This window comes from Oncorhynchus tshawytscha, linkage group LG01 (assembly GCF_018296145.1).
Source record: "Oncorhynchus tshawytscha isolate Ot180627B linkage group LG01, Otsh_v2.0, whole genome shotgun sequence".
NCBI lineage: Eukaryota > Metazoa > Chordata > Actinopteri > Salmoniformes > Salmonidae > Oncorhynchus > Oncorhynchus tshawytscha.
Genome location: NC_056429.1, coordinates 41,440,517 through 41,465,153, shown reverse-complemented (window position 1 = coordinate 41,465,153; position 24,637 = coordinate 41,440,517). Strand labels below are relative to the sequence as shown.

The 24,637-nt window shown below is 44.6% G+C and overlaps 2 protein-coding genes across 4 annotated transcripts in view; one reads left to right on the top strand and one right to left on the bottom strand.

The window, feature by feature from the left end:
- LOC112250820 (AP-1 complex subunit mu-1) overlaps positions 1–7,965 on the top strand; it is a 34,198-nt gene extending 26,233 nt beyond the window's left edge. For both annotated transcript variants that reach the window (XM_042321528.1, XM_024421281.2), the window contains 6 exons: positions 2,270–2,412; positions 2,523–2,594; positions 3,001–3,159; positions 5,467–5,592; positions 5,751–5,826; positions 6,569–7,965. In XM_042321528.1, coding sequence (XP_042177462.1) covers positions 2,270–2,412; positions 2,523–2,594; positions 3,001–3,159; positions 5,467–5,592; positions 5,751–5,826; positions 6,569–6,591 — 599 coding nt within the window. In that variant the 3' untranslated portion in view covers positions 6,592–7,965. The remainder of the gene's footprint in view (positions 1–2,269; positions 2,413–2,522; positions 2,595–3,000; positions 3,160–5,466; positions 5,593–5,750; positions 5,827–6,568) is intronic.
- A 5,098-nt stretch (positions 7,966–13,063) lies between these two features.
- LOC112250807 (transmembrane protein 125) lies at positions 13,064–22,841 on the bottom strand. Of its 2 annotated transcripts, XM_024421269.2 has the most exons (3): positions 22,363–22,841; positions 16,835–18,106; positions 13,064–15,603 (listed from the first exon to the last, which is right to left on the bottom strand). In XM_024421269.2, exon 3 carries the CDS (start codon positions 15,305–15,307, stop codon positions 14,627–14,629), a length of 681 nt encoding a protein of 226 aa, XP_024277037.1. In that variant the 5' UTR covers positions 15,308–15,603; positions 16,835–18,106; positions 22,363–22,841; the 3' UTR covers positions 13,064–14,626. The 2 variants fall into 2 exon arrangements, with proteins under 2 accessions (XP_024277037.1, XP_024277028.1); XM_024421260.2 differs by lacking the exon at positions 16,835–18,106.
- Positions 22,842–24,637: the final 1,796 nt, after the last annotated feature.

The following is a 24,637-nucleotide window of genomic DNA, read 5'->3' as shown; positions in this document are numbered from 1 at the left end:
TTGAAATTGGTATTCTCTCTAACACGTGCAACAAATGTAGCCTCTTATAAAGGACACATCAAAATACTGCATTTTAAAGAGCCAGAAACAACAATACCATGCACCCACTAGTGGTCAAAAGGTTTTTGGAGCTCAAAAAATATGGTACAGTACTATATTTTGTGGAATGGAATTACAGTATCATTCCAAATACAGCAATTATTTCTCCACACACAAAATATTCCCACAATGCACCACAATCTATAGTATGCTGCTGTAAAACATTTTACTGTTGATAATACACAAAAATACCATATAAATTACTGTTTTCCGTTACAGTGCGCACACACACACACACACAAGTACACAAACTGTACAAACACAATCCTACAAGTATGTAAACGGACACCACCCAAATAATCTGACTCTTCAGACTTGGAGAGCGATGGTCATAATATAGGTAACATGGACAATTATCTTCCACTCCCATGGTCAAATCCTCACCCTTCAAAATCTCAGTGTGCTCCCAATCCTGCCCAACTCACCCCCTTTCCCCTGCCTCCTCTCCCCATCCCTGTTCCCACCACTCCACTGCTCCCCATCCCTACCTACACCCCCCACCTTCACCGCCCCAGTCCCTGTTCTCACCCCTCATGTGCCCTGGTTGTGGGGCGTCTGGTGGATTACTCTTCCTTGGTCTAGCCCTATTGCTAATCCCTCCCCGAGGCTACTGCTGCTGTTGGCAGATGAAAGATGCCCCCTGGACGGCTCCTCACATGTGCATGCTGCCCACGGACTGGAAGTGGAGTGGGATGTCTGGAACAGAAAAGGAAAACTACTCCGACAAACAATGAATAGATAAACATGAGAATTTAAAATGGGCTTCTGCACTCACCCTATTGTACCATAACCAGAGGAGGAGGCGCACACTTTAATATCTTTCTTATTTGTATGTTTACTGATCTGTGTCTGTGCGCGTCATACGTATGGATGCCTTTCAAGAGACACCCCACTGCAAAACCGAAGGTAACTTTCAACCACAAATGCTTGTGTGTTTGATTACTAACAAGCGTTTTTTTTTTTCAAGGTGAAGTCACGCTTACTGTTGCGACTGGCTTTCTACGCGCGAACAGACATGGGTTAAACATCTCCTTCTTCTGGTCAGAGCCCGTTACTACATACAGTTTTGTGGAAGAGACGGGAGAGTGAGGACAGTCAAATCTGGGTATGAGGAAAGCATACAGATGAAGGGAAAGATGCAGGGAAATCAAGACACGTGCGTACAGGGAGAGATTTGAAGTAGATTGTGAGAGATGAGACATGAGAGATATACGAGAGCTGAAACAGTTCAAATTGGGAAAACAAAAATCAAACGCAGGATTTCCTATCTGATATGGATACATGAGTGTTCTGTTGCCTCGTTAGGGAGGTGGCACAGCCTTTCGGGTGAACCACAGGGGACTGTGTACACCCCCTTCGAGCCAAAACATAAAGGACTATGCCTCCCTTTTCACCTTTCTACAGTTACCCAGTGATGATGCAACATGGGACATCATACCTGTGTCGTGGACCAGTGCTCCCAAGGGCTTACCTGCCGGGATTTGAGCTGTCTTAACAGGTCTCTCCAAAGACTTGACTCGGTGTTCTAGCTCTCTGTATCCATACTATTAACCGACTTAGTTTGGATTCAGTGCACTGTTGAGTCTTCACATAGGAATGAATGGTGTCACGTGCAGCTGTCGATGGCTGTCCATTTCTATACAGCCGTTGCTGTATGGACAGGGTTATTCTTTCTAGGTTCATGGGGGGGATTTAAGTGAAAGCCCAGTGGCCCTGATTCATTATAAAGAGCTTTTAACAGCAGCTACGCTGGACCATTTACTCTGGGAAAACAACAAGAACATTAGGCTCTCTCACTACGGCACACATCCACATTGCCATGACATTGTTTTCTAGCCCACTACTGAAGAGAGTGGTCTCCCGGAGCTTTCTCTTGCAAGAGCTGATTGATGGAACTCTTTATAAAGTCCTTATGAAGAAGACACAGTGGTGTGTGTCCAGTGTCACTGTGAGTTTTCAGATCACGAAGGATGACAGTGGAACATACAGGAGATTAGCCTTTTCTTTTAAAGTTAGTATCCGAGGCAAATAAGGTGTGCGGAATGTACAGTATTTTAACTGGGACTGGTGAACTGCTATGGACTGCTGTTGAGATTTTGCACTTCTCAGGAGTTGACTGTATTAGAACATAGCGTACAATAGCCCCCTCCTTGCCTGTGTGTCGTATCAGGAGAGAAGAGTAAGACGGTAGAGCTGGAAGACGTCCAGTTCCATCAGTGTGTCCGTCTGTCTCGCTTCGAGAACGATCGAACCATCTCCTTCATCCCCCCGGACGGAGAGAGTGAGCTCATGTCCTACCGCCTCAACACCACGGTCAGTGACACACATGCACGCACACACACACACACACACACACACCCTCCCTTGCCCAATGTTAACCTGATGACCTTCTCTCTCTCTCTCTCCTGGCCTTTCCGTGACAGGTGAAGCCTCTTATATGGATCGAGAGTGTGATTGAGAAGTTCTCCCACAGCCGAGTTGAGATCAAGGTTAAGGTAAAGGATGTCCACCATCATTCACTGTCAAGCTGTCAACATCTACTGTGTTTCACCAGTAGCTCCAACACTGACCTCTCTTAAGTACATAGTCCCAGACTCTTAAGTACATAGACACAGATCCATGTTGTTTCCATTTTTTGCTTCAATGTGCGAAAACCGTTGGGTTGGGACTGTTTCCTCACCCTTAAACTCATAGCAAGTTAATAATTGAACAGGAAATTCTTCATACAATAGCCTCCGTTCCATGTCCAATGACTGTGTTTCTTTCCTCATGACTGTGTCATCATCGCTGTAGTGTAAAAGCGGGTTTTACCCCATAAATTGCCCCCCTTCCCCTCTTTCTGTCACTGCACGTCCTTGTCGGTAAGCCTGTGACCCTTACCTTTTCCCCTCCACCCTGCAGGCCAAGAGTCAGTTTAAGAGCCGCTCCACCGCCAACAACGTAGCCATCATGGTACCCGTGCCCAGCGACGCCGACTCGCCTAAATTCAAGACGAGCACAGGCAGCTGCAAGTATCTTCCTGAGAAGAGCGTGGTGCAGTGGAACATCAAGTCCTTCCCTGTAAGTAGCCTACATGGACACAGCTAGCGTCATGAGATAAACTCAACATTACTATGCTAATAACCTATTGCAGATGGCAGTCGATGCATTCCTGTTCGTGCATCCTCTGCTATTATCATAGATATTGTAACAGTCACCATGTGTTTTTAGATGCTATTTGTTCAAGCCTTGCTCACCCAAGATTAACACATGGGCTATACAACAGTTGTAACTCTTCATTACCATACTATGGGGTCATTCCATGTCCTTTCAGGAAGCCATCACACCCACCATCTCCAATTGTTCTGAAATAGTTTCTCTAGTTAGGATTTGCATTCCTGCAACATTGTTTTGTTGAAATATAATTTGATCTGAGAAATTAAGAATTGATTGCATTCAAATTGGCCATTTTCATTCATTGGATTCATATAATATTCAGTAAATATATTACCTTACAGTCGATTGGACCAAACCTTAAAAAAAATCAAATGAGGAATCCAAAGAAAAAAGAAAAAGTCCCACCCACACCAATCCCTACCCAACAATGAGTAGATAGAGAAGGGATACTATGTCTGAGAAGTTGTATGGAGCTGCAGCTTGGAATATTGTTTCTTCATCCTATGTAATGTATTCTCAGTGAATTTGGTACATATATTTTTTTCTCCCCCGTTCATAGAAATAAGTAATTGAAGTTGTTAGGTTTATGTCCCATCCTACATCCTGATAATACCAGGTTCTGACCACAAGATGGTGCTGTTCCTACTATTAATGTTAAAGGGATAGTTCGCTTAAATTACAAAATGACATATTGGTTACCTCTATGGACAAGGTATAACAGCAACCCATGCTTTGGTTTATGTTTACCTGGCCACTGTTTCAGATGCTAAGTATGTATTCGTGACAAATCCAATGCAAGTTAATGGTACCTATATTAGCATTTTCGCACCTCATTTCAAAATAATCTATAAGTAACATCATTGACTTATTTTTTAGATACTTTAGTATGATTTAAACATGAAGCGTGAAATTACTGATATAGATACCATTGACTTGCATTGGATTTGTGCCACAAATGCAAAAAAGTTAGCATTTGAAACAGTGGCCAACAAAACCAAAACCTGGGTTACTTTCATACCTTGTCAATAGACTACTTAAAGGGTAAGGAAACCAATTTAATTTTGTAAATTGGGTGAACTATCCCTTTAACATTCTGGTAATAACAGAATTTAGGATGGGACATAAACCTAACAACTTCAATGAAAAGAGGATTTTTTTTAAAAGTCAGAAATTTCACTGGGAATACATTACATAGGATGAAGAAACAATACTCAGAGCCGCAGCTCCGTACTACCGTCAGACACGGCGAACTGATACTACCTACTCGTTGTTGGGGTGGGATTGACGTAGGGTGTAGGGTGTCCGTGGGGGGCTATTGACCATTCCTTTGGATTCCTCATATCTAACTCTTTGTTAGTCAAAAAAAGTTTTGTCCAAAGCGACTGTTAGGTACTATATTTATTAAATATTACATGAATCCTATAAATTAAAATGGCCAATTTGGATTCAATCAATTCTCTTCATTTCTTAGAGATCAAATTATATTTCAACAAAATAATGTTGCAGGAACACTAACATTATTTTCTTTCGTGAGCTTTTTGAAGTGGAACAACCCTGTGTGTAATTATCGACTGAATGGTAACTAAATAGTAAAAATAGAGTCTCGTCCTACCATTCTCGGAAGGCAGTACATACAGTATTCTCACAGGAAGCAGCACATTTATAGATAACATGTTTTTACACTGCCACCAGACGAACCCAGGGGAGGTTAGCCAAGTAATGACTGATAACGGCTTTAGAGGAAATATAAAACGCCCCAACACTTCATATTGATAAAGACCGATAAGGATACTGCACTCAACCCCATGACTATTAACATTACATTAAGCATATGACTGTCAGATCTCTCTGCTGCTGTAAACCCACATCCTTCCTGGCTTTGAAAAACAACAGAGTCGCACGGACAGTTTTAATAACTGTGTAGTGGTGTTATAGTGATGTGTGGTAGGGGAATGGGTTCGATGTGTGACCAACGACATCCAAGTCACCTCTGTAGTTGTTTACTTTACCTTGATTGGACAAGGCAGTCCTGTGAACTGCAGATGTATCCTGCCCCAGTGCAGGTGTGAGGAGAGGTTTTACAAGTATAGGTATGTATAGTCTAGCTAGTTTTGTTTTGTTAAGATCAGGTATGTTACAAAGAAACCTACCGGAGAGAAATGCCACAAATTTCCCAATGAAAGTGTGTGATCGTGTGTGTTTTGTGTGTAGGGAGGCAAGGAGTACATGATGAGGGCTCACTTTGGGCTGCCTAGTGTGGAGAGTGATGAGTTGGAGGGGAAGAGGCCCATCACTGTCAACTTTGAGATCCCCTATTTCACTGTATCTGGTATCCAGGTAAGTTAACCGAACCCATTTCATCTCTGTTAACGTGAACCCTCGTAGAGCCACACGAGTTTCATTGAATAGTGCATACAGGTTGGAAGGAGCAGTCTCACCAGTATGTGTGGTGTGTGTGTCTGTTGTTTATGTAACTGTTCTTTGCTCCTCCTCAGGTACGCTATCTTAAGATCATTGAGAAGAGCGGCTATCAGGCGTTACCGTGGGTACGCTACATAACACAGAGTGGAGGTGAGACACACACAAACACACACTCCTTATCTCAGCACTATACGGCCCAGTAGTGAACCCAGCTTTCATATACATTACCTCTCTCCTTATAAAGCTGGGGCATGGGGGATCGGAATTATGCCTTGGTGCCATTAGGTTCTCCGTGTCACTTGGCTCTGCATGCCAAGGTGACTATCACCTTTCCACTGTAATCAGCAGAGGTAGAGAGAGAGGGATGGAGGCAGAGAGAGATGGAGAGGAAGGGAGAGAGAGGCGCACCACACTCCGATACCTTACACTGGCAGTGTTGACTTATTCATAAGCGAGTTCTAAGCGGTTATTGTAATGCCATTTATAACTGCTCCACTGACCCCAATGTGATCACTGTCACTCTAACCTAACGTAGCAAATGCATGAAACGAGATCCCCGACATACTAGTCTTGCCAATAATTTTTTTTTAAATGTAGGGGGAGGTTCTATTCTGACTGTTCAACCAATCCAGTAAATTTGGAGGAGTTAAGATGTGTCGCCTTGTTCACATCCAAAAGCGGAAGTCATGTCAAAGGCTCTCTTTTTATTTCCCCCTGAAAACCTGAACATCCGGTTGTTGGGGACTCAGCAGAAGCCACAGGCACGCCGAGCAACAGTTTTGTGGGTTTAAGTTGCTAACAGCGTTAATGTGATCAGCCACAGTACAGGGGCGAAGTGATGATACATAGAACAGTGTTAATGTATTACTGTTACATCTCCCTCTTTTGGCAGATTACCAACTTCGGACAAACTAAGGGCAAGCCTGCTGCCAGACGAATGGATCTTCACTCCCTCCCCCTCTCTCTGGCTCCCTGGGAGTGAGGGACAGCAGAGGACAAGGAAAGGGTAACAATTTTCACCACTCTCCAAAAGGACCAGGCAGCCATCATGCCCCTGATCTGCAGACATTGAGTACCCTAAAGACTCTGTGACGATCTCAATTGCATACTCCTCTCGTCCTCTCTCTGTCATTTCCTCAAACCCCATTGGATGAGGAAGCCAGAGGTCCCACCCCTCTGACCATCTCCTCCAATGGGTTTTGAGAAGGAGACAAGGAGAGACGACACGAGGAGTAGGCAATTGAGACCTTCCCATAGTTTCCCCTTCAGAACTCGACTGATGTGTCACCTATGGCAAAAGTTTTACAGCATCTGGAGACATGTTTTCTCAGTTTATAGAGTAATGAATGTAGGGTTTTTTCCCTATTGGTCGTGTTGTAAAAATTGTATAGTTTGTTTATTCTCAAGGCACAGTGTGTTTAATTTACCGTAAGAATTCAGGGTGTGAGGCATGGTTGAAAGTCTGTGAACATTGAAACGTGGCTTTTACACAGCACTGATAAACTTGTATTTGGTGGGTGTGGTTGTCAGTTGATGTTATCGTGGGGTCAGTTCTGTAACAGCATTCAGTCTCATGAAATGAACACCGAGCTGGTCAGATCACCGATTACTAAGTAATACAAAATAAACAATATTGCCATCTTTGTATTTGCACTCAGCTTACAACTAACTATATGGAAAAGACTGAAGGAATTATTTTTCTTTTTGCTTTACTGACAAGGAAGTAGTTTATCTACCTGGCGGGAACAGATCACTTGAGGAAAATACATGAAAGAAATAAATAACCCTCCAGAAATACAGGTGGACCAGTATGAACAAGACCTTGCCTGGCTATTGTATGCCAAAATGTGTTAAAATTAATGGTTTTATATATATATTTTTTTTCTCCATTAAAAACAAAAACCACCCAACTTTTCCAAAGCAGGTGTTGTTTGGTATAGTTACTGTAGTCTGTTGGGCACCAACCCCTCATATCAGCCTTGGGTCTCTGCCAGAGGAATAGAGTTGAAAGGTTCAGCCCAGACTAGACGCTACAGTCAATTTGTTATGTGCATGAGTTTGCGGTGTGTAGGCCCTACTGTATGAAATTCCATATTACACTTTCCTTGTAAAATAGTTGTTTGAGGAACAGAACAAATATGATTTTCTTTCAGATATTCTCTCCAGTGGGGTTTTAATGATTTGTACATGTGTTTTTCAAATCTCTCAATATCTTATTTATTAACCATATGTAAGTCAATAGGAGGCAAAAGGACCTATGTATAAATAAATAAATGTCTTTGTACTTTTTCTTCTAGTTATTTTTGTCTATCAGTGAGATTTGTATTTTATCAATTGAAAGATGGGGACAGACGAGCTGAACCCCCTGGGTCCATACTTAAACTTTTGCTTAAACCGAGGTTTAGACCTTTGGTTTAAAATGTCTCGGTATTAGCTTTTCTCATAGGCAAACCTGGCACAATTAGCCACTATGCTAAGTATGACCAGATGAACAGCATGATTATGTCCGGTAACAAATTCCCTATCAGCCAATTCAAATTGTCGACGCAGTTCGACGTGATCCAACACTTTTTCATAAAAGCGTCCTTAAAAAGGGGTAGTTCACGATTTTGGTCATGAAGCCCTTTATCTACTTACCCAGGGTTAGATGAATGTGTGGATACCATTTTTATGTATCTGCGTCCAGTATAAAGTTAGAGGTAGTTTCGCGAGAAAATGCTAACTAGCTTAGCACAATGACCGGAAGTTTACAGGAACAGCTAGACTTTGTCGTTGCACCGAAACTAGTTAGCAATTGCGCAACTTCCTTCAAAACTGCACACACAGACAGACATGGTATCCAGAAGTTCATCTGACTCTGGGGAAGGACCTCATTGGAAAATCCCAAACTATCCCTTTAACAGAAGTCCAACGGAACTTGGTATGTGAGTGACTGGTCAAATATCTCAGTGTAGGAAATCTACCTCCTGATAGTTGACCCAGTTTGCAGCAAAGGTTATAGAATCCCACATAAAAAAAGTCCCTTTGAAATGTAGAATTACATTTGTGGTAGTGTGTTGAGACTAGAAGTGCAGACAACACCTTGAATATTAAGATGAAGAATTAACTTAATAAGGAGCCACATCTTTCTTCAGCCTAGTAGACAAACACACTGCAAGGACCTAATAATCAAATTACATTACATGGACTTGTACGCCTAAATGTAGACCTACAATGTTTAATATACAATTTATAATGATTAATTTGTGAAATATATGTTATTTGACTTGATGACCAGTAGTGAAACGTTATCCCCACCCCCATTGTTTTGTTGTTGTTGCCACCAGTGAAATATGAACTCAGCAGTCTCATCCTCCAAACTTTGAGCATACCACCTTAGCAGACTGTACCACCAGTCAGTGAAAGCATAAAATAGAGGTACAGTATGACAAAACCACCATCCTTTTTTTAAAACAAAATAGCTACGAATATAAATGTATAATCCTCCTACATATTTCTTTCTGTAAAAAAAAGTCAATAGCCAAGTCAAAGATGCATCATGCAAATATTGGCACACTTTACTTGTTACCACTGGCTCCAGGTCATCTACAAGTCCATGCTAGGTAAAGCTCCGCCTTATCGCAGTTCACTGGTCACGATGGCAACACACACCCGTAGCACACGCTCCAGCAGGTGTATCTCACTGATCATCCCTAAAGCCAACACCTCATTTGGCCGCCTTTCGTTCCAGTTCTCTGCTGCCTGTGACTGGAACGAATTGCAAAAATTGCTGAAGTTGGAGACTTATCTCCCTCACCAACTTCAAACATCTGCTATCTGAGCAGTTAACCGATTGCTGCAGCTGTACATAGTCTATCGGTAAATAGCCCACCCAATTTACCTACCTCATCCCCATACAGTTTATTTATTTACTTTTCTGCTCTTTTGCACACCAGTATCTCTACCTGTACATGACCATCTGATCATTTATCACTCCAGTGTTAATCTGCGAAATTGTAATTATTTGCCTACCTCCTCATGCCTTTTGCACACAATGTATATAGACTTTTTTTCTACTGTGTTATTGACTTGTTAATTGTTTACCCCATGTGTAACTCTTGTGTTGTCTGTTCACACTGCTATGCTTTATCTTGGCCAGGTCGCAGTTGTAAATGAGAACTTGTTCTCAACTAGCCTACCTGGTTAAATAAAGGTGAATTTTTTTTACTTTTTTTTTAAACAGACCAAGGTGAACGACCTCTGGTGGCCAAGTTGACCTAGTTTAATAAGAAATGCAATTGGATGGTGTCTCTACCATTTTTAAGATTCTTTATTTTGTTACCGAACATACACAGAACAAAAATATAAATGCAACATGCAACAATTTCAAAGTTTCAGTTCATAAGGGAATCAGTCAATTCAAATAAATTCATTAGGCCCTAATTTATGGATTTCACATTACTGGGAAAACAGATATGCATCTGTTGGTCACAGATACTGTACCTTTAAAAAAAAGTAGGGGCGTGGATCAGAAGACCAGTCAGTATCTGGTGTGACCACCATTTGCCTCATGCAGCACAACACATCTCCTTCTCATAGAGTTGATCAGGCTGTTGATTGTGGCCTGTGGAATGTCGTCCCACTCCTCTTCAATTTTAATTTGACCTTTATTTAACCAGACAAGTCAGTTAAGAACAAATTCTTATTTTCAATGACGGCCTGGGAACAGTGGGTTATCTGCCTGTTCAGGGGCAGAACGACAGATTTGTACCTTGTCAGCTCAGGGGTTTGAACTCGCAATCTTCCGGTTACTAGTCCAACGCTCTAACCACTAGGCTACCCTGCCGCCCCAATGGCTGTGTGAATTTGCTGGATATTGGTGAGAACACTGTCGTATAGATCGATCCAGAGCATCCCAAACATGCTCACTTGTCTGGTGAGTATGCAGGCCATGGAAAAACTGGGACATTTTCAGCTTCCAGGAATTGTGTACAGATCCTTGCAACATGGGGCAGTGCATTATAATGCTGAAACATGAGGTGATGGCGGCGTATGAATGGCACGACAATGAACCTCAGGATCTCGCCGCGGTATCTCTGTGCACTCAAATTGCCATCGATAAAATGCAATTGTATTCATTGTCAGTAGTTTGTTTGCCCATACCATAACCCCACCAAGGGACACTCTGTTCACGATGTTGACCAAGCACGGAGTTACACCGGGGCTAGGGGAGGTTATAGCTTCATCACAAATCTGCATAGCCCCAGTTAAGCCCCCTCAAAAGCATTAGTATTTATTTTATTTTTTTAAATAAAGAAATATGTCAAAGTTAATAACCAGAGATTCTGTTCCAATCCGATCCCTGGCTGCGTGCTCGTGTCCCCTATGACGTGTGTCTGGTGTGTGCTAACTTCTAGCTAGCTAGCTAGTCACCCATCTCGCCCCGTTGTGATGGACTGTTTTCTGATCAAGAGAAGAGTGCGGGTAGAAAATGAAAATCCAGACCCTGTCTGAGGGGGCTGAAGAAGAGGGAGATAAGATGAGTCGGAGAGAGAAAAAATTGTGAGCCACGACCTGAGGGAGCACCAGAGCAGTTTGTCACTGCTAGCTGCTCCAAAGCCACCGTTAGCTGCACTGTTAGCACAGCCACCGCTCCCTCTGATTTAAGCCTGTCACCTGTTGAAGAACCAAGGCGCCCTCTTCTTCAGCATTATCCAGCCACAAAAGTTGGACAGCAGGACCGCTACTTCAAATCGTAGATGGTATGAGGATTACAAATGGCTGGAATATTCTATCTCAAAGGACTGTGCTTTCTGCTTTGCATGCCGCCATTTTCAACATCCAGGAAACTATGGTGGAGAGAAGGCAGCATTTACCCACGATGGCTACCAGAACTGGAAGAAGGCCACAAGTTTGTTCAAGACACACAATGCTCGTGTGGAGCATAAATATGGAATGACAGCATGGGAATGAGTGGACTATTCAGAAAGAGTCTGGCTCAACAATATGCCATGCTCTAAGTGATGGCCGTTCGAAAATAGTCAGAGAACAGAGAATATATGAGAGCAGTTGTGGAGTCATTGCGTTTTACTGCATACCAGGGACTTTCACAGAGAGGGAAACTTCCTTGATCTTTCACAGGTCAGAGGCAAATTCGACAAAGAAAATCTCAGATAATCCTAGAAATGCTAAGTACACGCATCATGATATACAGAATGAAATACTGGGCAAACCCTTGACTCAGCAAGCTTGCCTGCCTGTCAATACACGCAGAAAGAACCAAGGCCCTGGATGTGCAGAAGATTATAGACTCAACAACGTATCGTCGTATCGTCCTTCTATAAAACAAACACTTGGGGAGTAACTGAAAGACCTTTTATTCATTGACAGAGCGCGCCTGTCCGGTGGTGGGAACATGATTCAATCGCGCTGATCTGGATGGAAGAAGATGATGCATGCATATTGTCGGCCAGTCGGCCTACAAGTATGTTTGCAATAGAAATCGCTAAGATTGTGATGACAGCCAGCTCGTTTTACACCATGTGGGCAAAGTTGACAGGCATAGGGTCAACGCACTTCTCGTTGTGGCTGCACTTTGGATATTAGTCATTTCATTTCTGACCTTGTGATAGCCATTTCATCCGAAACATTATTACCAATGCACAATTGTCAGGAATAAATGCACTTGTAAATAGTCCTGAAAATGTTCTTAGCACCCCCACGTATTGGTCAAGCCCCCCTTAGCACCGGGAGAGAGAAAAATCCTGGCACCGTGCCCAATGTTGACATCGGCAAACCAATCACCCACACGACGCCATACACGCTGTATGACATCTGTCCAGTACAGTTGAAACTGGGATTCATCCGTGAAGAGCACACTTCTCCAGCGTGCCAGTAGCCATCGAAGGTGAACATTTGTCCACTGACGTCGGTTACGACGCTGAACTGCAATTTGGTCAAGACCCTGGTGAGGACAACGAGCATGCAGATGAGCTTCCCTGAGACGTTTTCTGACAGTTTGTGCAGAAATTCTTTGGTTGTGCAAACCCATCAGCTGTCCCGGGTGGCTGGTCTCAGACGATCGCGCAGGTGAAGAAGCTGGATGTGGAGGTCCTGGGCTGGCGTGGGTACACGTGGTCTGCAGTTGTAAGGCCAGTTAGGCTTACTGCCATATTCTCTAAAATGACATTAAAGGCAGCTTATGGTAGAGAAATGAACATTAAATGATCTGGCAACTTCTCTGGTGGACATTCCTACAGTCAGCATGGCAATTGCGCACTCCCTCAAAACTTGAGACATCCGTGGCATTGTGTTGTGTGACAAAACTGCACATTTTAGAGTGGTCTTTTGTTGTCCCCAGCAAAGTGCACCTGTGTAATTATCATGCTAAATTAACAGCTTCTTGATATGCCTCACCTGGAGAAATGGTCACTAACAGGGATGTAAACAAATTTGTGCACAAACTTTGAGAGAAATAAGCTTTCTATGTGTATGGAAATTTGGGGTCATCTTTTATTTTTATTTCACTTTACATGTTGCGTTTTATATTTTTGTTCACTATACAAATGACTCATGGTAGCCAGATGGCCAATTGTGCCAGGTTTGCCTATGAGAAAAGCTAGCAGATAGGTTTAAAATGTCTAAGGTCTAAACTGCCAGTTTAAGCACACGTTTGTGAGTATGAACCCCCTATGGCCTAAAAGGTGGACTGCACCTGAGGGTTTAGCTCGGTCTCTCTTTCTCGTCTGGTTTCTCTTGTGTCGCTATATTGTACTGTTTTCTCTTTCTCACTTCCTCTCCCATCACTGTTTCATGGCGGTCGTCTCTCAAACTCTCTGTCGTGAATGCACAAACCTACTTGGCACCACCACCTAAAGAGCATGTCCTGCATAGCATTGCATAGCATTGCACAGCAGAGACAGAGAGAGACTTCAGGTCAGAGAACAGTCCCTTGTCAATGAGGGATTACAGCCACAGTCGCTGCCGCCACTGCTGTGTGTGTGTGTATGTGTGTGTGTGTGTGTTAGAGGGTGGTAAGGGAAAGCCGTACTGGGCGACGCCAACCCCTTACGATCCACAGCCTGCCCATTGTCCATTGGCCTGGCCGGCTGTCGGTACAACAACAATGGCCGCCTCAGTGACCCCTATTGTCTCTGGGCGACAGGCAGCTCACATGTACTGCCTGATAAGGAGTTGCGAGGGCCAGACACACCCGCAAACACACAGATGCTTTGTTCAATTAAACCATATTGTACCATTCAACCAGGCGACAATGGCATTCTCCTCAGATTCTTCGTAGAGTTGCAAGGCCTTTAACTACCCAACACAGCTGTAAACCTGTGACATAAAAAGGTGACAAAATGTGACATTTATCAGGAAATCACTTCGTACAGTAACCTGTTTACATTATTCTATGATATGATTATTCCATACAGCAGCTTTTTCACCAACTGCTTTGTAGTGGATGATACTATTAGATTAGACACATTATGAATCTTAATCTTTGTTCTGTGTCCGGGACCAGTGTCTGTGTCACTGTCATTCTGTTTATTTCACATTATAGAGAGTAGTGCTCTGCTGGGGTTCCATCTCATAAGTAATTATCTAAGGATGGCCAATGCTTGAATAATTAAAATAGCACGTTGTGTAGACACAGCTCTCTATCCCATATTGCAATTCATGGACCTGCAAAATTGAATTGATACTTAGTTGCTCCAAAGGCAGCCAGTTTGCTCAAATTCCATCTTCACATGTGATGTCCATTGGTCCCTCCCAGACAGCAAGGTGGATGTGGCCCACGTTCACATCAAATGGGGCCCAGCAACTAAGTCCACCTATCTCAAGCCAGAGCGGACCAATAAATTCCAACCCTCCCCGGTGCCCATATATGGATAAGATCTGGGCCATATGAGTGTTGCGGTCATCTGCTGTTTCGGGCTACCTATCCCATGCCATGTCTCTGGTGGTCAGGTCAGATGAGGTTAGCCAAGCTAGAGGTGGTCTCCCTCCTACCCTGGTCCATGTGTCGTCCAGAGATAGTGAACACCCCCATGGCCCTATCCCTGAACCTCTGTCCCGGCCACGTCCTCTCCAACAGGAACACCACCCCCGTGTACACTCCCACCCCCACCACCGCTGACCCTCCTCCAGCTAACAACACCACCCCAGAGATGTACATATCATTAAGGGCTACGCCGGGCTTGGGCATGTGGTGTCCTAGTGCCAGCTTCAGCAGTACGGCCCCACAGACCACCAGACACAGCCCTGTGATGAGAACCACTAGCAGATCCGACAGCCCTCCGCTCTTCAGGATATCGATCCGCCTCCGGCTGCGGACGCAGTTCATGTCCTGCACGGCGGAGCTCAGGAGCTGTTTGAGGAGGACGGCCAGGGCTAAGAGACACAGAGCCATGCCCGCTCCCATGCGCCAGTCACTAGAGAAGCTGGTCGTGGTGGAGAGGAGGAGTATGCCTCCCAGGCCGCAGCCCAGGATGAGTAGGACGGCGACGGCGTAGCACAGCAGAGACTTGGCCGGGTCGCGGAACCACCACAGCTCTACCTGCTCGTCCAGTATGCTGCGCTGGATCTGGTCCGGGTCAGGACCAGCCGGCTGGTCATCCCGCATCGGGGGGAAGTCCTCCAGCTCTGGCATCCTGATTCTCCCAGCCTGACGGCCACGCTCGGCACGGCAGAACACAACCTGGACCACTGGTACGCTCAGTGCCGGGTCATAGTTCCTTCTCTCTGAAACTCTCAGTCCTCAGTGAATCACAGCAGCCCTTGGTGGATCGATCACTGGGCCTCTCTCCGGATCACAGTTCCTTCTCACTGGATTACAGGTATTATTTGTGGATCACAGGTTCCCTCATGTAATCCACTGCAGCCTGAGAGGACAGCCCGTCACTGAACCCTCAGAGCTATGGGACCAGGATGGAGCCTGATAGATACCTGGGGAGAGGAGAGACAGGGAAGATAAGAGCCACCTGCTGACACACACACACACACACACACACACACACACACACACCGGCATATGCCATCTTTACAGCAGCTGTAAACAGTAGAGCTCCTGCCATATAAACAGAGGTAGCCTGCAGAGAGAGGTGTTTGGACTGACTGAAACCGTACTGCTGAAATGGCAACCTGAAACCCCCTCATTCTCACTCCGGCAAATGTGTACAGAGGCAATCAGGTGAGACCACTATCCGAGGCTAATCGAACAAACAACACACACACTTTCTATTCCGCACCTTTCTCTCGCTCTCATACCATGGCCTGTCATCTTTACGTTTCACTCCTCCTGTGCATGCAGACCAGCACCCTGTAGCTATGTGTAGTAACCCAGGTCTCGTCCTCCGTGTTGTGAGCAAAGCAACCTCTTGTTTATTCCCCCGGGGGTGATGTTTCTAAGATAGCGGCGCAAGCGACAAAAGGGGCCAAAGTATTCATCCCTTTATCAATAAGCTGTCCCTGTAGTCCCAGCGACTCTCAAGGTTACGCCGCAGACAGCTCGTCTTTAAAAGCCTGTCAGCGTGTTTACTATCAAAGTCAGCAGCGCGAGGCGAGGCGCGAGGCGAGCGCAGAGCGGCAGGCCTGCTTACACAAACACGACCGGTCTGCCGGAGCTGAACAGCAGCAGGGTGTGATGAGCCCTCATCACCAACACACAGGGTCTATGACACTGAGACAAGGCATTCACATGAGGTGTGAAGTGAAGGGATACTTAATTACACAGAGCGCATTGTGTTTATTGGACTCCCTATGTTCGACGTGGTTTCAGTTCATAACTGTGAGGTGGATGTGTGTACAGGGTGTACACAGTGTGTGTGTGTGTGTGTGTGTGTACTGTGTGAGAACATGGTGTGCAGTGTGTGGGAGAGAGGTGTACAGTGTGTGTGAGTGTTGTTGAGTCACTAATTAAATCCCAGCAGGTTTGGATCTGATGCCACTGACAGAACAGGAATAGAATGCAGTAATTAAGGTAGCATATGAGCTGGACAAAAACAATACTCACACACCTACACCTCACGCACTTCTCTCTCTCTCTCGCATGCACTCACTCACACACACACACCTGTACACATTCTACCGTCCCCCCCCTCTCTCTAAGCCTTTCTGCCTTCTCACAGCTGACCTCTCCATCATATCACCCAGATTACACTGACCTCAATATAAATACCTTTATCATCTGCTCCTCTGTTCTCTCCCTGCGCTCTACTGTAGTCTCTCTTCCGTATTGTCTAGCAGACAGGTGCAGACAATGGCTTCTCCCAAACGTCTGCACCCAACAATGTTGATGGTAGTTGTGTGCAGTGCAGCATATTTCAGTTATGCAAATGTTCTCTGTGATAATGATGATGAAATCCCAGAGATAACCGTAAGCCTTGAAAAATCAGTCAGTTCATGCCTTTTTGGTTCCGAGTTTTCAGCCTGAAGGTCAGTCTGTCGGTCGGCTCGACAGAGAAGCTGTGCTTTTCTCCAATTACCTGCTATGCTTTAGGGACACCATATTCCCTCCTCTGTTATTTGGCCCTGCTGAATTCATCCCACCAAGCCATTAGTGTCTAATTTTATGTTGAAGTGCTATTCCCTTTTTTATTTTTTTAATATAGGAGTCGGCCATTATATGGTAATCAGTCTAGATCAAGTATTAATGGGTTCAATATAATAATAATGTCCAGTAAAGAATAAACAGAATTGTGTGTTGTTTGACTTCTGTCTGGAGGAGAAGAGAGTCAAGGGAGCCAGAGAGTTGGAGGTTTTGCTTTGATCTGCAGTTAAACGGCAGAAACTGCTTCTACCTCTTTTCTCTTTGCAGTGTCGTTTGACCTATGACCCCGTGACTCCGATCCCTTCAATCAGCAAGGGTTTAAAGAGGCCTATAGAGCTCCCAGCAGCACTGAGCCTGAGCTTGGCTGTGGAGTCCGTTTAATAATTCATCCAGGCCTGAGAGGCCAGGCCAGCCAGGAGGGAAAGAGGAGAAGTCCCAGACAGGATGAAGTTTCACTGGCTTTCAGCAAACTAATGTCGTACTCCTGCACTGGTCCTGGTCCATGAGCACATTCTCATACAGTCTAAACAGGCATGGAATGGAACGCCTAAAGAAGAAGTCTGATGGTGGTGAAATCTCAAAGGCACAAATTAGCCGGAGACAAACAAAACAGGGACCTCACCGAGGTCCTGCTGTGTGAATGTGTTTATCTGAGGCCCTTGGAGAGGATGTGGGGCTAGGAGTTGCCGTGGCGACGGAGCTCCCTCTTCCTGTTCCTGTCAATGGGCGGTCTCTCTGTGGCGGTGTGGTCCCCCATGGGCGAGGAGAGGGGTCAGGGTTGGCACCATCTGTCCTTGTGGTGGGAATCAGTGCCAAGTGCCATGGGGGCCGGGAGGCTGTGAGGCTGGTGCTGCTAGGGGCTGGCGGCAGGCAGGAGTCTGGGGATGAGGATGGGATGTTCTGGGTAGAGGTGGCGTGGTGGGTGGAGAGAGGGGAAAAGAGACAATGAGGGTTTGAGGGAGAGAGTGAGGGAGAGATGAGAGAGGGAGGGGAGAGGTTAGTAAGTACACAGAGAGAAGGAGAGGGAAGGAGAGAGAGAGATGGAGTGGGAGAAAGAGACAGAGGTTGTGAATGGTTCTTTATTCAGGCCGTGTCTCTGTTCCTGTCACTTTCCAGTCGGGGGCCTGGGGACCCTCTCTGTGGCTAGGCACAGTGAGGGGACAATGGGCTGTCTCACTGCCTGTGTCTCGGTCTCCTTGTCCTCCTTAGACATCAGACCATCAGACCCAGGATGCCTTCAGTCGGCAATGAGAGAGGAAGGGCGATAGAGAGATGTAGCAAGGTTTGGGAGGGCAGGTTCGGTTCAGTTAGGTTTAGTCTCACCATCCCAAATTTGCTTTAATGCTATTTTAATTGGAGACTGTCAAGAGACTCGTACAAACATAAAACACTGGTATTTCCAGCCTGCTGGTCTCAGACACCTGGCTCTTGCTCTTCTGAAAACTGGATGGAGAAACAACAGAACACAAGCACACGGTAACCGTATGCCCCATCATAATCCTACCCTGATTCTGAAAAGTGTTCTGAACAGCATTTCTATCCTAGGATGCAGACTGTTTCCTCTCTCTTTCGGCGTTGCTTTCTCCTAGCGGCCTGCCTGATAACACAGGGAGTTTGAGTCCATGGCCCCAGTATGCCTGTACTGAGCACAGCTGCAATATTAAACCACTAATCAAATCACCAATTAACATGCACTCGCGTCTTGTCTCCCTTGCCTTGCTCCACTCTGCAGGAAAGGAAACTGGTTTACTTATGTTTTTTTTTGTTCAACTTTTCCTTTTTTAAATGTTTTTTATCTCGGTGTCACTGTGTGGGTTTAGAGGCAGCCTTTAGCATATTTACATCATATTTACATCTCCCTGCTCTGGGAAACAGGAGACTAACCTACAACCTCATCCTCACAGGGTTCCAGGCTGCAACCTACCTAACACAGCACAAGCCAGAACGCAATCTGTGTCATACACATATAGTACCAGTCGGTTTGGACACGCCTACTCATTCAAGGGTTTTTTGTTCATTTGAACTATTTTCTACATTGTATTATAATAGTGACGACATCAAAACTATGAAATAACACATATTGAATCATGTAGTAACTAAAAAAAAGGGTTAAACAAATAAATTTATTTTATTTGAGATTCTTCTATGTACCACTGATTGGCTCAAACACATTAAGAAGGAAAGAAATTCCACAATTTAACAAGGCGCACCTGTTAATTGAAATACATTCCAAGTGATTGCCTCATGAACCTGGAGAATGCCAAGAGTGTGCAAATTTGTCATCAAGGCAAAGGGTGGCTACTTTGAAGAACTTCATAAAATATATTTAGATTGGTTTGACACTTTTCTTTCATAGTGCAGAAACGTAGAAAATAGTGAAAATAAAGAAAAACCCTGGAATGAGTAGGTGTGTCCAAACGTTTGACTGGTACTGTACATCGGTGACACGCACATACAGTTGAAGTCTGAAGTTTACATACACTTAGGTTGGAGTCATTAAAATTTGTTTTTCAACCACTCCACAAATTTCTTGTTAACAAACTATAGTTTTGGCAAGTCGGTTAGGACATTTACTTTGTGCATGACACAAGTAATTTTTTTGTTTACAGACAGATTTCACTTATAATTCACTGTATCACAATTCCAGTGGGTCAGAAGTTCACCTACACTAAGTTGACTGTGCCTTTGAACAGCTTGGAAAATTCCAGATAATTATGTCATGGCTTTAGAAGCTTCTGATAGGCTAATTGACATCATTTGAGTCAATTGGAGGTGTACCTGTGGATGTATTCCAAGGCCTACCTTCAAACTCAGTGCCTCTTTGCTTGACATCATGGGAAAATCAAACGAAATCAGCCAACACCTCAGAAAAAAATGTGTAGACCTCCACAAGTCTGGTTCATCCTTGGGAGCAATTTCCAAACACCTGAAAGTACCACATTCATCTGTACAAACAATAGTACGCAAGTATAAACACCATGGGACCACACAGCCACCATACCGCTCAGGAAGGAGACACGTTCTGTGTCCTAGAGATGAACGTACTTTGGTGCGAAAAGTGCAAAAGAGGTACAAAAGTATCAGTAAAACAGTCAAACGAGTCCTATATCGACTTAACCTGAAAGGCCGTTCAGCAAGGAAGAAGCCACTGCTCCAAAACCGCCATAAAAAAGACAGACTACGGTTTGTAACTGCACATGGGGACAAAGATTGTACTTTTTGGAGAAATGTCCTCTGGTCTGATGAAACAAAAATAGAACTGTTTGGCCATAATGACCATCGTTATGTTTGGAGATAAAAGGGGGAGGCTTGCAAGCCGAAAAACACCATCCCAATCGTGAAGCACGGGGGTGGCAGCATCAAGTTGTGGGGGTGCTTTGCTGCAGGAGGGCCTGGTGCACTTCACAAAATAGATGGCATCGTGAGAAGGAAAATGTGGATATATTGAAGCAACATCTCAAGACATTAGTCAGGAAGTTAAAGCTTGGTCACAAATGGGTCTTCAAAATGACCCCAAGCAATGACCCCAAGCATACTTCCAAAGTCGTGGCAAAATGGCTTAAGGACAACAAAATCAAAGTATTGGAGTGGCCATCACAAAGCCCTGACCTCAATCCCATAGAAAATTTGTGGGCAGAACTGAAAAAGCGTGTGAGCAAGGAGGCCCACAAACCTGACTCAGTTACACCAGCTCTGTCAGGAGGAATGGGCCAAAATTCACCCAACTTATTGTGGGAAGCTTGTGGAAGCCTACCCAAAACATTTGACCCAAGTTAAACCATTTAAAAGGCAATGCTACCAAATACTAATTGAGTGTATGTAAACTTCTGACCCACTGGGAATGTGATGAAAGAAATAAAAGCTGAAATAAATCATTTTCTTACTATTATTCTGACATCTCACATTCTTAAAATAAAGTGGTGATCCTAACTGACCTAAGACAGGGAATTTTTACTAGGATAAAATGTCAGGAATTGTGAAAAACAGAGTTTAAATGTATTTGGCTGAGGTGTACGTAAACTTCCGACATCCACTGTACATGGACCCGCACGCTCCTTAAACATCACCCGTTCACTTACTATTCTCTCTCTCATTCTCTCTGTTTCTCCCTGCCATACACAAGCACGCATTGACCTTTGCTTTGTATGGTAGCTTTATAAAAGTGGAGTCATTGTCCATGACACAGCTACATCATAACAGTGTTCAGAGGTTGGAGGACAACACTAACACTGTGGTCCAAAGGTTAGGGTGGGATGTGATATTGACAGAAACAAGTTACAGTATAGGCTACTTCCTGGTTCACTTAAGTCAAAACATACGAGACAATTCAGTCCTGTTCCACCCATTTGGTCGGTCAATAAAAGGTTCATATTTATTCAGCTATTCCAGTATGGCATAAATGTGTCTGAAAACAGAATATGCTAAATTATTTGCATCATATGTAGACTGAAGAATGGACAGGATAAGGAGTATGTTTTTTTTAAACTGATGACTGTAAGAAATGTACCATAAGGTCACTGGTCTGTTCACACTATTTGTTAATGTACTAATAATTAAACCTTATATCAAACAGCTAATAACCATGATTAAATATTTTAGAAATACCTTTATGGGGGGGGGGACAAGCAAGTGGCCAATTTCCCACTTAATTTCTTTTTTTTAGGAATATCTCAATTATGAGAAACAATGTATTTTCATGGGAGATAACTTTCAGGAAAATAGGCTTGGAGTCTTTCAGAAAACACATCGGGTTATTTGAATGCATTCATGTGTTGCAACTGCAGTGAGCGAACTCTCCGATGTAGCCGACTCTGTGATAATTGTCTCATGAGAATGGTGACATGGTAGAAATTTCAATAAACATACAGTAACACATTTCCTTAGGCTGTCATTAAAGCTAAATAACAGTCAAATGATGAACTCCTTCACCTCTATTAACTGGACATTTTAAAAATGGGAAATAGGCTCGTCTATGCAGTGGTCTGACTACCTACTTCAATTAAGTAGCCCAGAAAGAAACTAAAAAGAGGTGGATGGATTCATATTATAATAGAAAGTTACAGCGTGCTTTTGGTAATTTGACTGGTAATTTGATCTAAACGACTGTGCGATTCATTCACCGTCTGTCTGGCATTTATATTCAGTACGTTATTTACCTGTCCGTGCTGCTGACACGTTCCCTGTCGCTCTTAATCCCCGTTTCTCAGTGGCGTGAAACGGAACCGCTCCACACACAGATCTGCGCTCGTGCGCCGGGAGCTATTTCCAATTCCCAACCATATACCGCGGCTAATCTGGTGCGTGCCGAAACTGTATGAAACCGTCTCGATAATCAACGCACAACTCTGACTAGACTACCTTTCTGCGGTGTGGAGACACTGAGGGTGATGAAAGTGTGTGCCTCTCGCTCCCGGAACAGTGCTCAGGTTGAGTGGACTATCCCTGTTGCAGGTCTGGTCACAAGACGCCGCAGCGACGCCGTTTGGGAGGCGAGAGCTGATCGGGCTACACTTTCAGACACACTCCACGTATGCAGTTGGGCTACAGTGCAGCGCGCGACCTTTCGCCGACGTCCCACGAGGAAAGCCCGCGCTCTAGGCTGGAATTATAACCACATCTCATGAAGGGGGGTGTGCACGGTTGAGATAGCACGGAGCAAACAGACAAAATAGGATTTTCCCAATACTTTTTCAGGGCCAGAGAATGACAGGCATATCGTTTTTGCCATATCCCATTATTATGGTTGTAATAAGAAGGAATACCATTTCACCGGGCAGCCCCGTTAAATATGCACACCACATGCATCAATCAAAACACAAATAGGCTACTGACAAGCCTATACAATATGGAATCAATATGGTGTAGACTGTTTTGGATTAACAATAAACAACCATGTCAATTGGTCTTGTTAATGATTCGTTTGTCATAAAAACGTTCATATTGTTCTTTTTATTCTGTTATATTGTTCTTTATATTCTGTTTATTATGATGTGGAGGTCTTATACTGCATGGGTCTGTGTGTTGGGTGAGTGGTAGTGGTGGTGAGGAGGTTATGTATTGGTTTGGGGAGAGGATAGCTTGGTGCTGGAGGGAGGTCTGTATAGTGGGGGTGGTGGTGGGTATGTGTTGGTTTGGAGGGAAGGTAGGTTGGCGGTGGAGGGGAATCTGTAGGGGTGGTTATGTGTTGGTTTTTACGGTAACGTAAAAAGGAATACCCTTTCACCGAGCAGACCCGTTAAATATGCACACCACATGCATCAATCAAAACACAAAAAGGCTACTGACAAGCCTATACAATATGGAATCAATATGGTGAAAACGGTTTTTGATGAACAATACCCAACAATGTCAATGTTCTTGTTAATGAATAGCTTGTCATAAAACGTTCATCATTTCCAGTCAGACACAATGGCTTCTTGATTTGATCCACCCTGACAAGAAAAGCCTCCATTCACTTTTGAAAATTCCAATGGGCCCCATCTCATTCAAAAAATATATATATATATAAAAACTCAAATAGGAATTGTTCTACTTTTTATTTCCAAGTTGCTTTAAAAAAAAAATGCCATTAATGATTACTTCTGCTAAAAGGCACTTTAAATATGTAAACATTTTCTTAAAATTATTTTTACTATGATGTGGAGGTCTTATACCGCATGGGTCTGTGTGTTGGGGGAGTGGTGGTGGTGAGGAGGTTATGTATTGGTTTGGAGAGAGGGTGGTGGTGGTGGTGGTTATGTATTGGTTTGGAGGGAGGGTAGCTTGGCGGTGGATGGGGTCTGTAGGGGTGGTGATGGTGGTTATGTGTTGGTTTGGAGGGTAGCTTGGCAGTGGAGTGGGGTCTGTAGGGGTGGTGGTGGTGGTGGTTATGTGTTGGTTTGGAGGGAGGGTAGCTTGGCGGTGGAGGGGGTCTGTAGGGGTGGTGGTGGTTATGTGTTGGTTTGGAGGGTAGCTTGGCAGTGGAGTGGGGTCTGTAGGGGTGGTGGTGGTGGTGGTTGTGTGTTGGTTTGGAGGGAGGGTAGCTTGGCAGTGGAGTGGGGTCTGTAGGGGTGGTGGTTATGTGTTGGTTTGGAGGGAGGGTAGCTTGGCGGTGGAGGGGGTCTGTAGGGGGGTGGTGGTGGTTATGTGTTGGTTTGGAGGGAGGGTAGCTTGGCGGTGGAGGGGGTCTGTAGGGGTGGTGGTGGTGGTGGTTATGTGTTGGTTTGGAGGGAGGGTAGCTTGGCGGTGGATGGGGTCTGTAGGGGTGGTGATGGTGGTTATGTGTTGGTTTGGAGGGTAGCTTGGCAGTGGAGTGGGGTCTGTAGGGGTGGTGGTGGTGGTGGTGGTTATGTGTTGGTTTGGAGGGAGGGTAGCTTGGCGGTGGAGGGGGTCTGTAGGGGTGGTGGTGGTTATGTGTTGGTTTGGAGGGTAGCTTGGCAGTGGAGTGGGGTC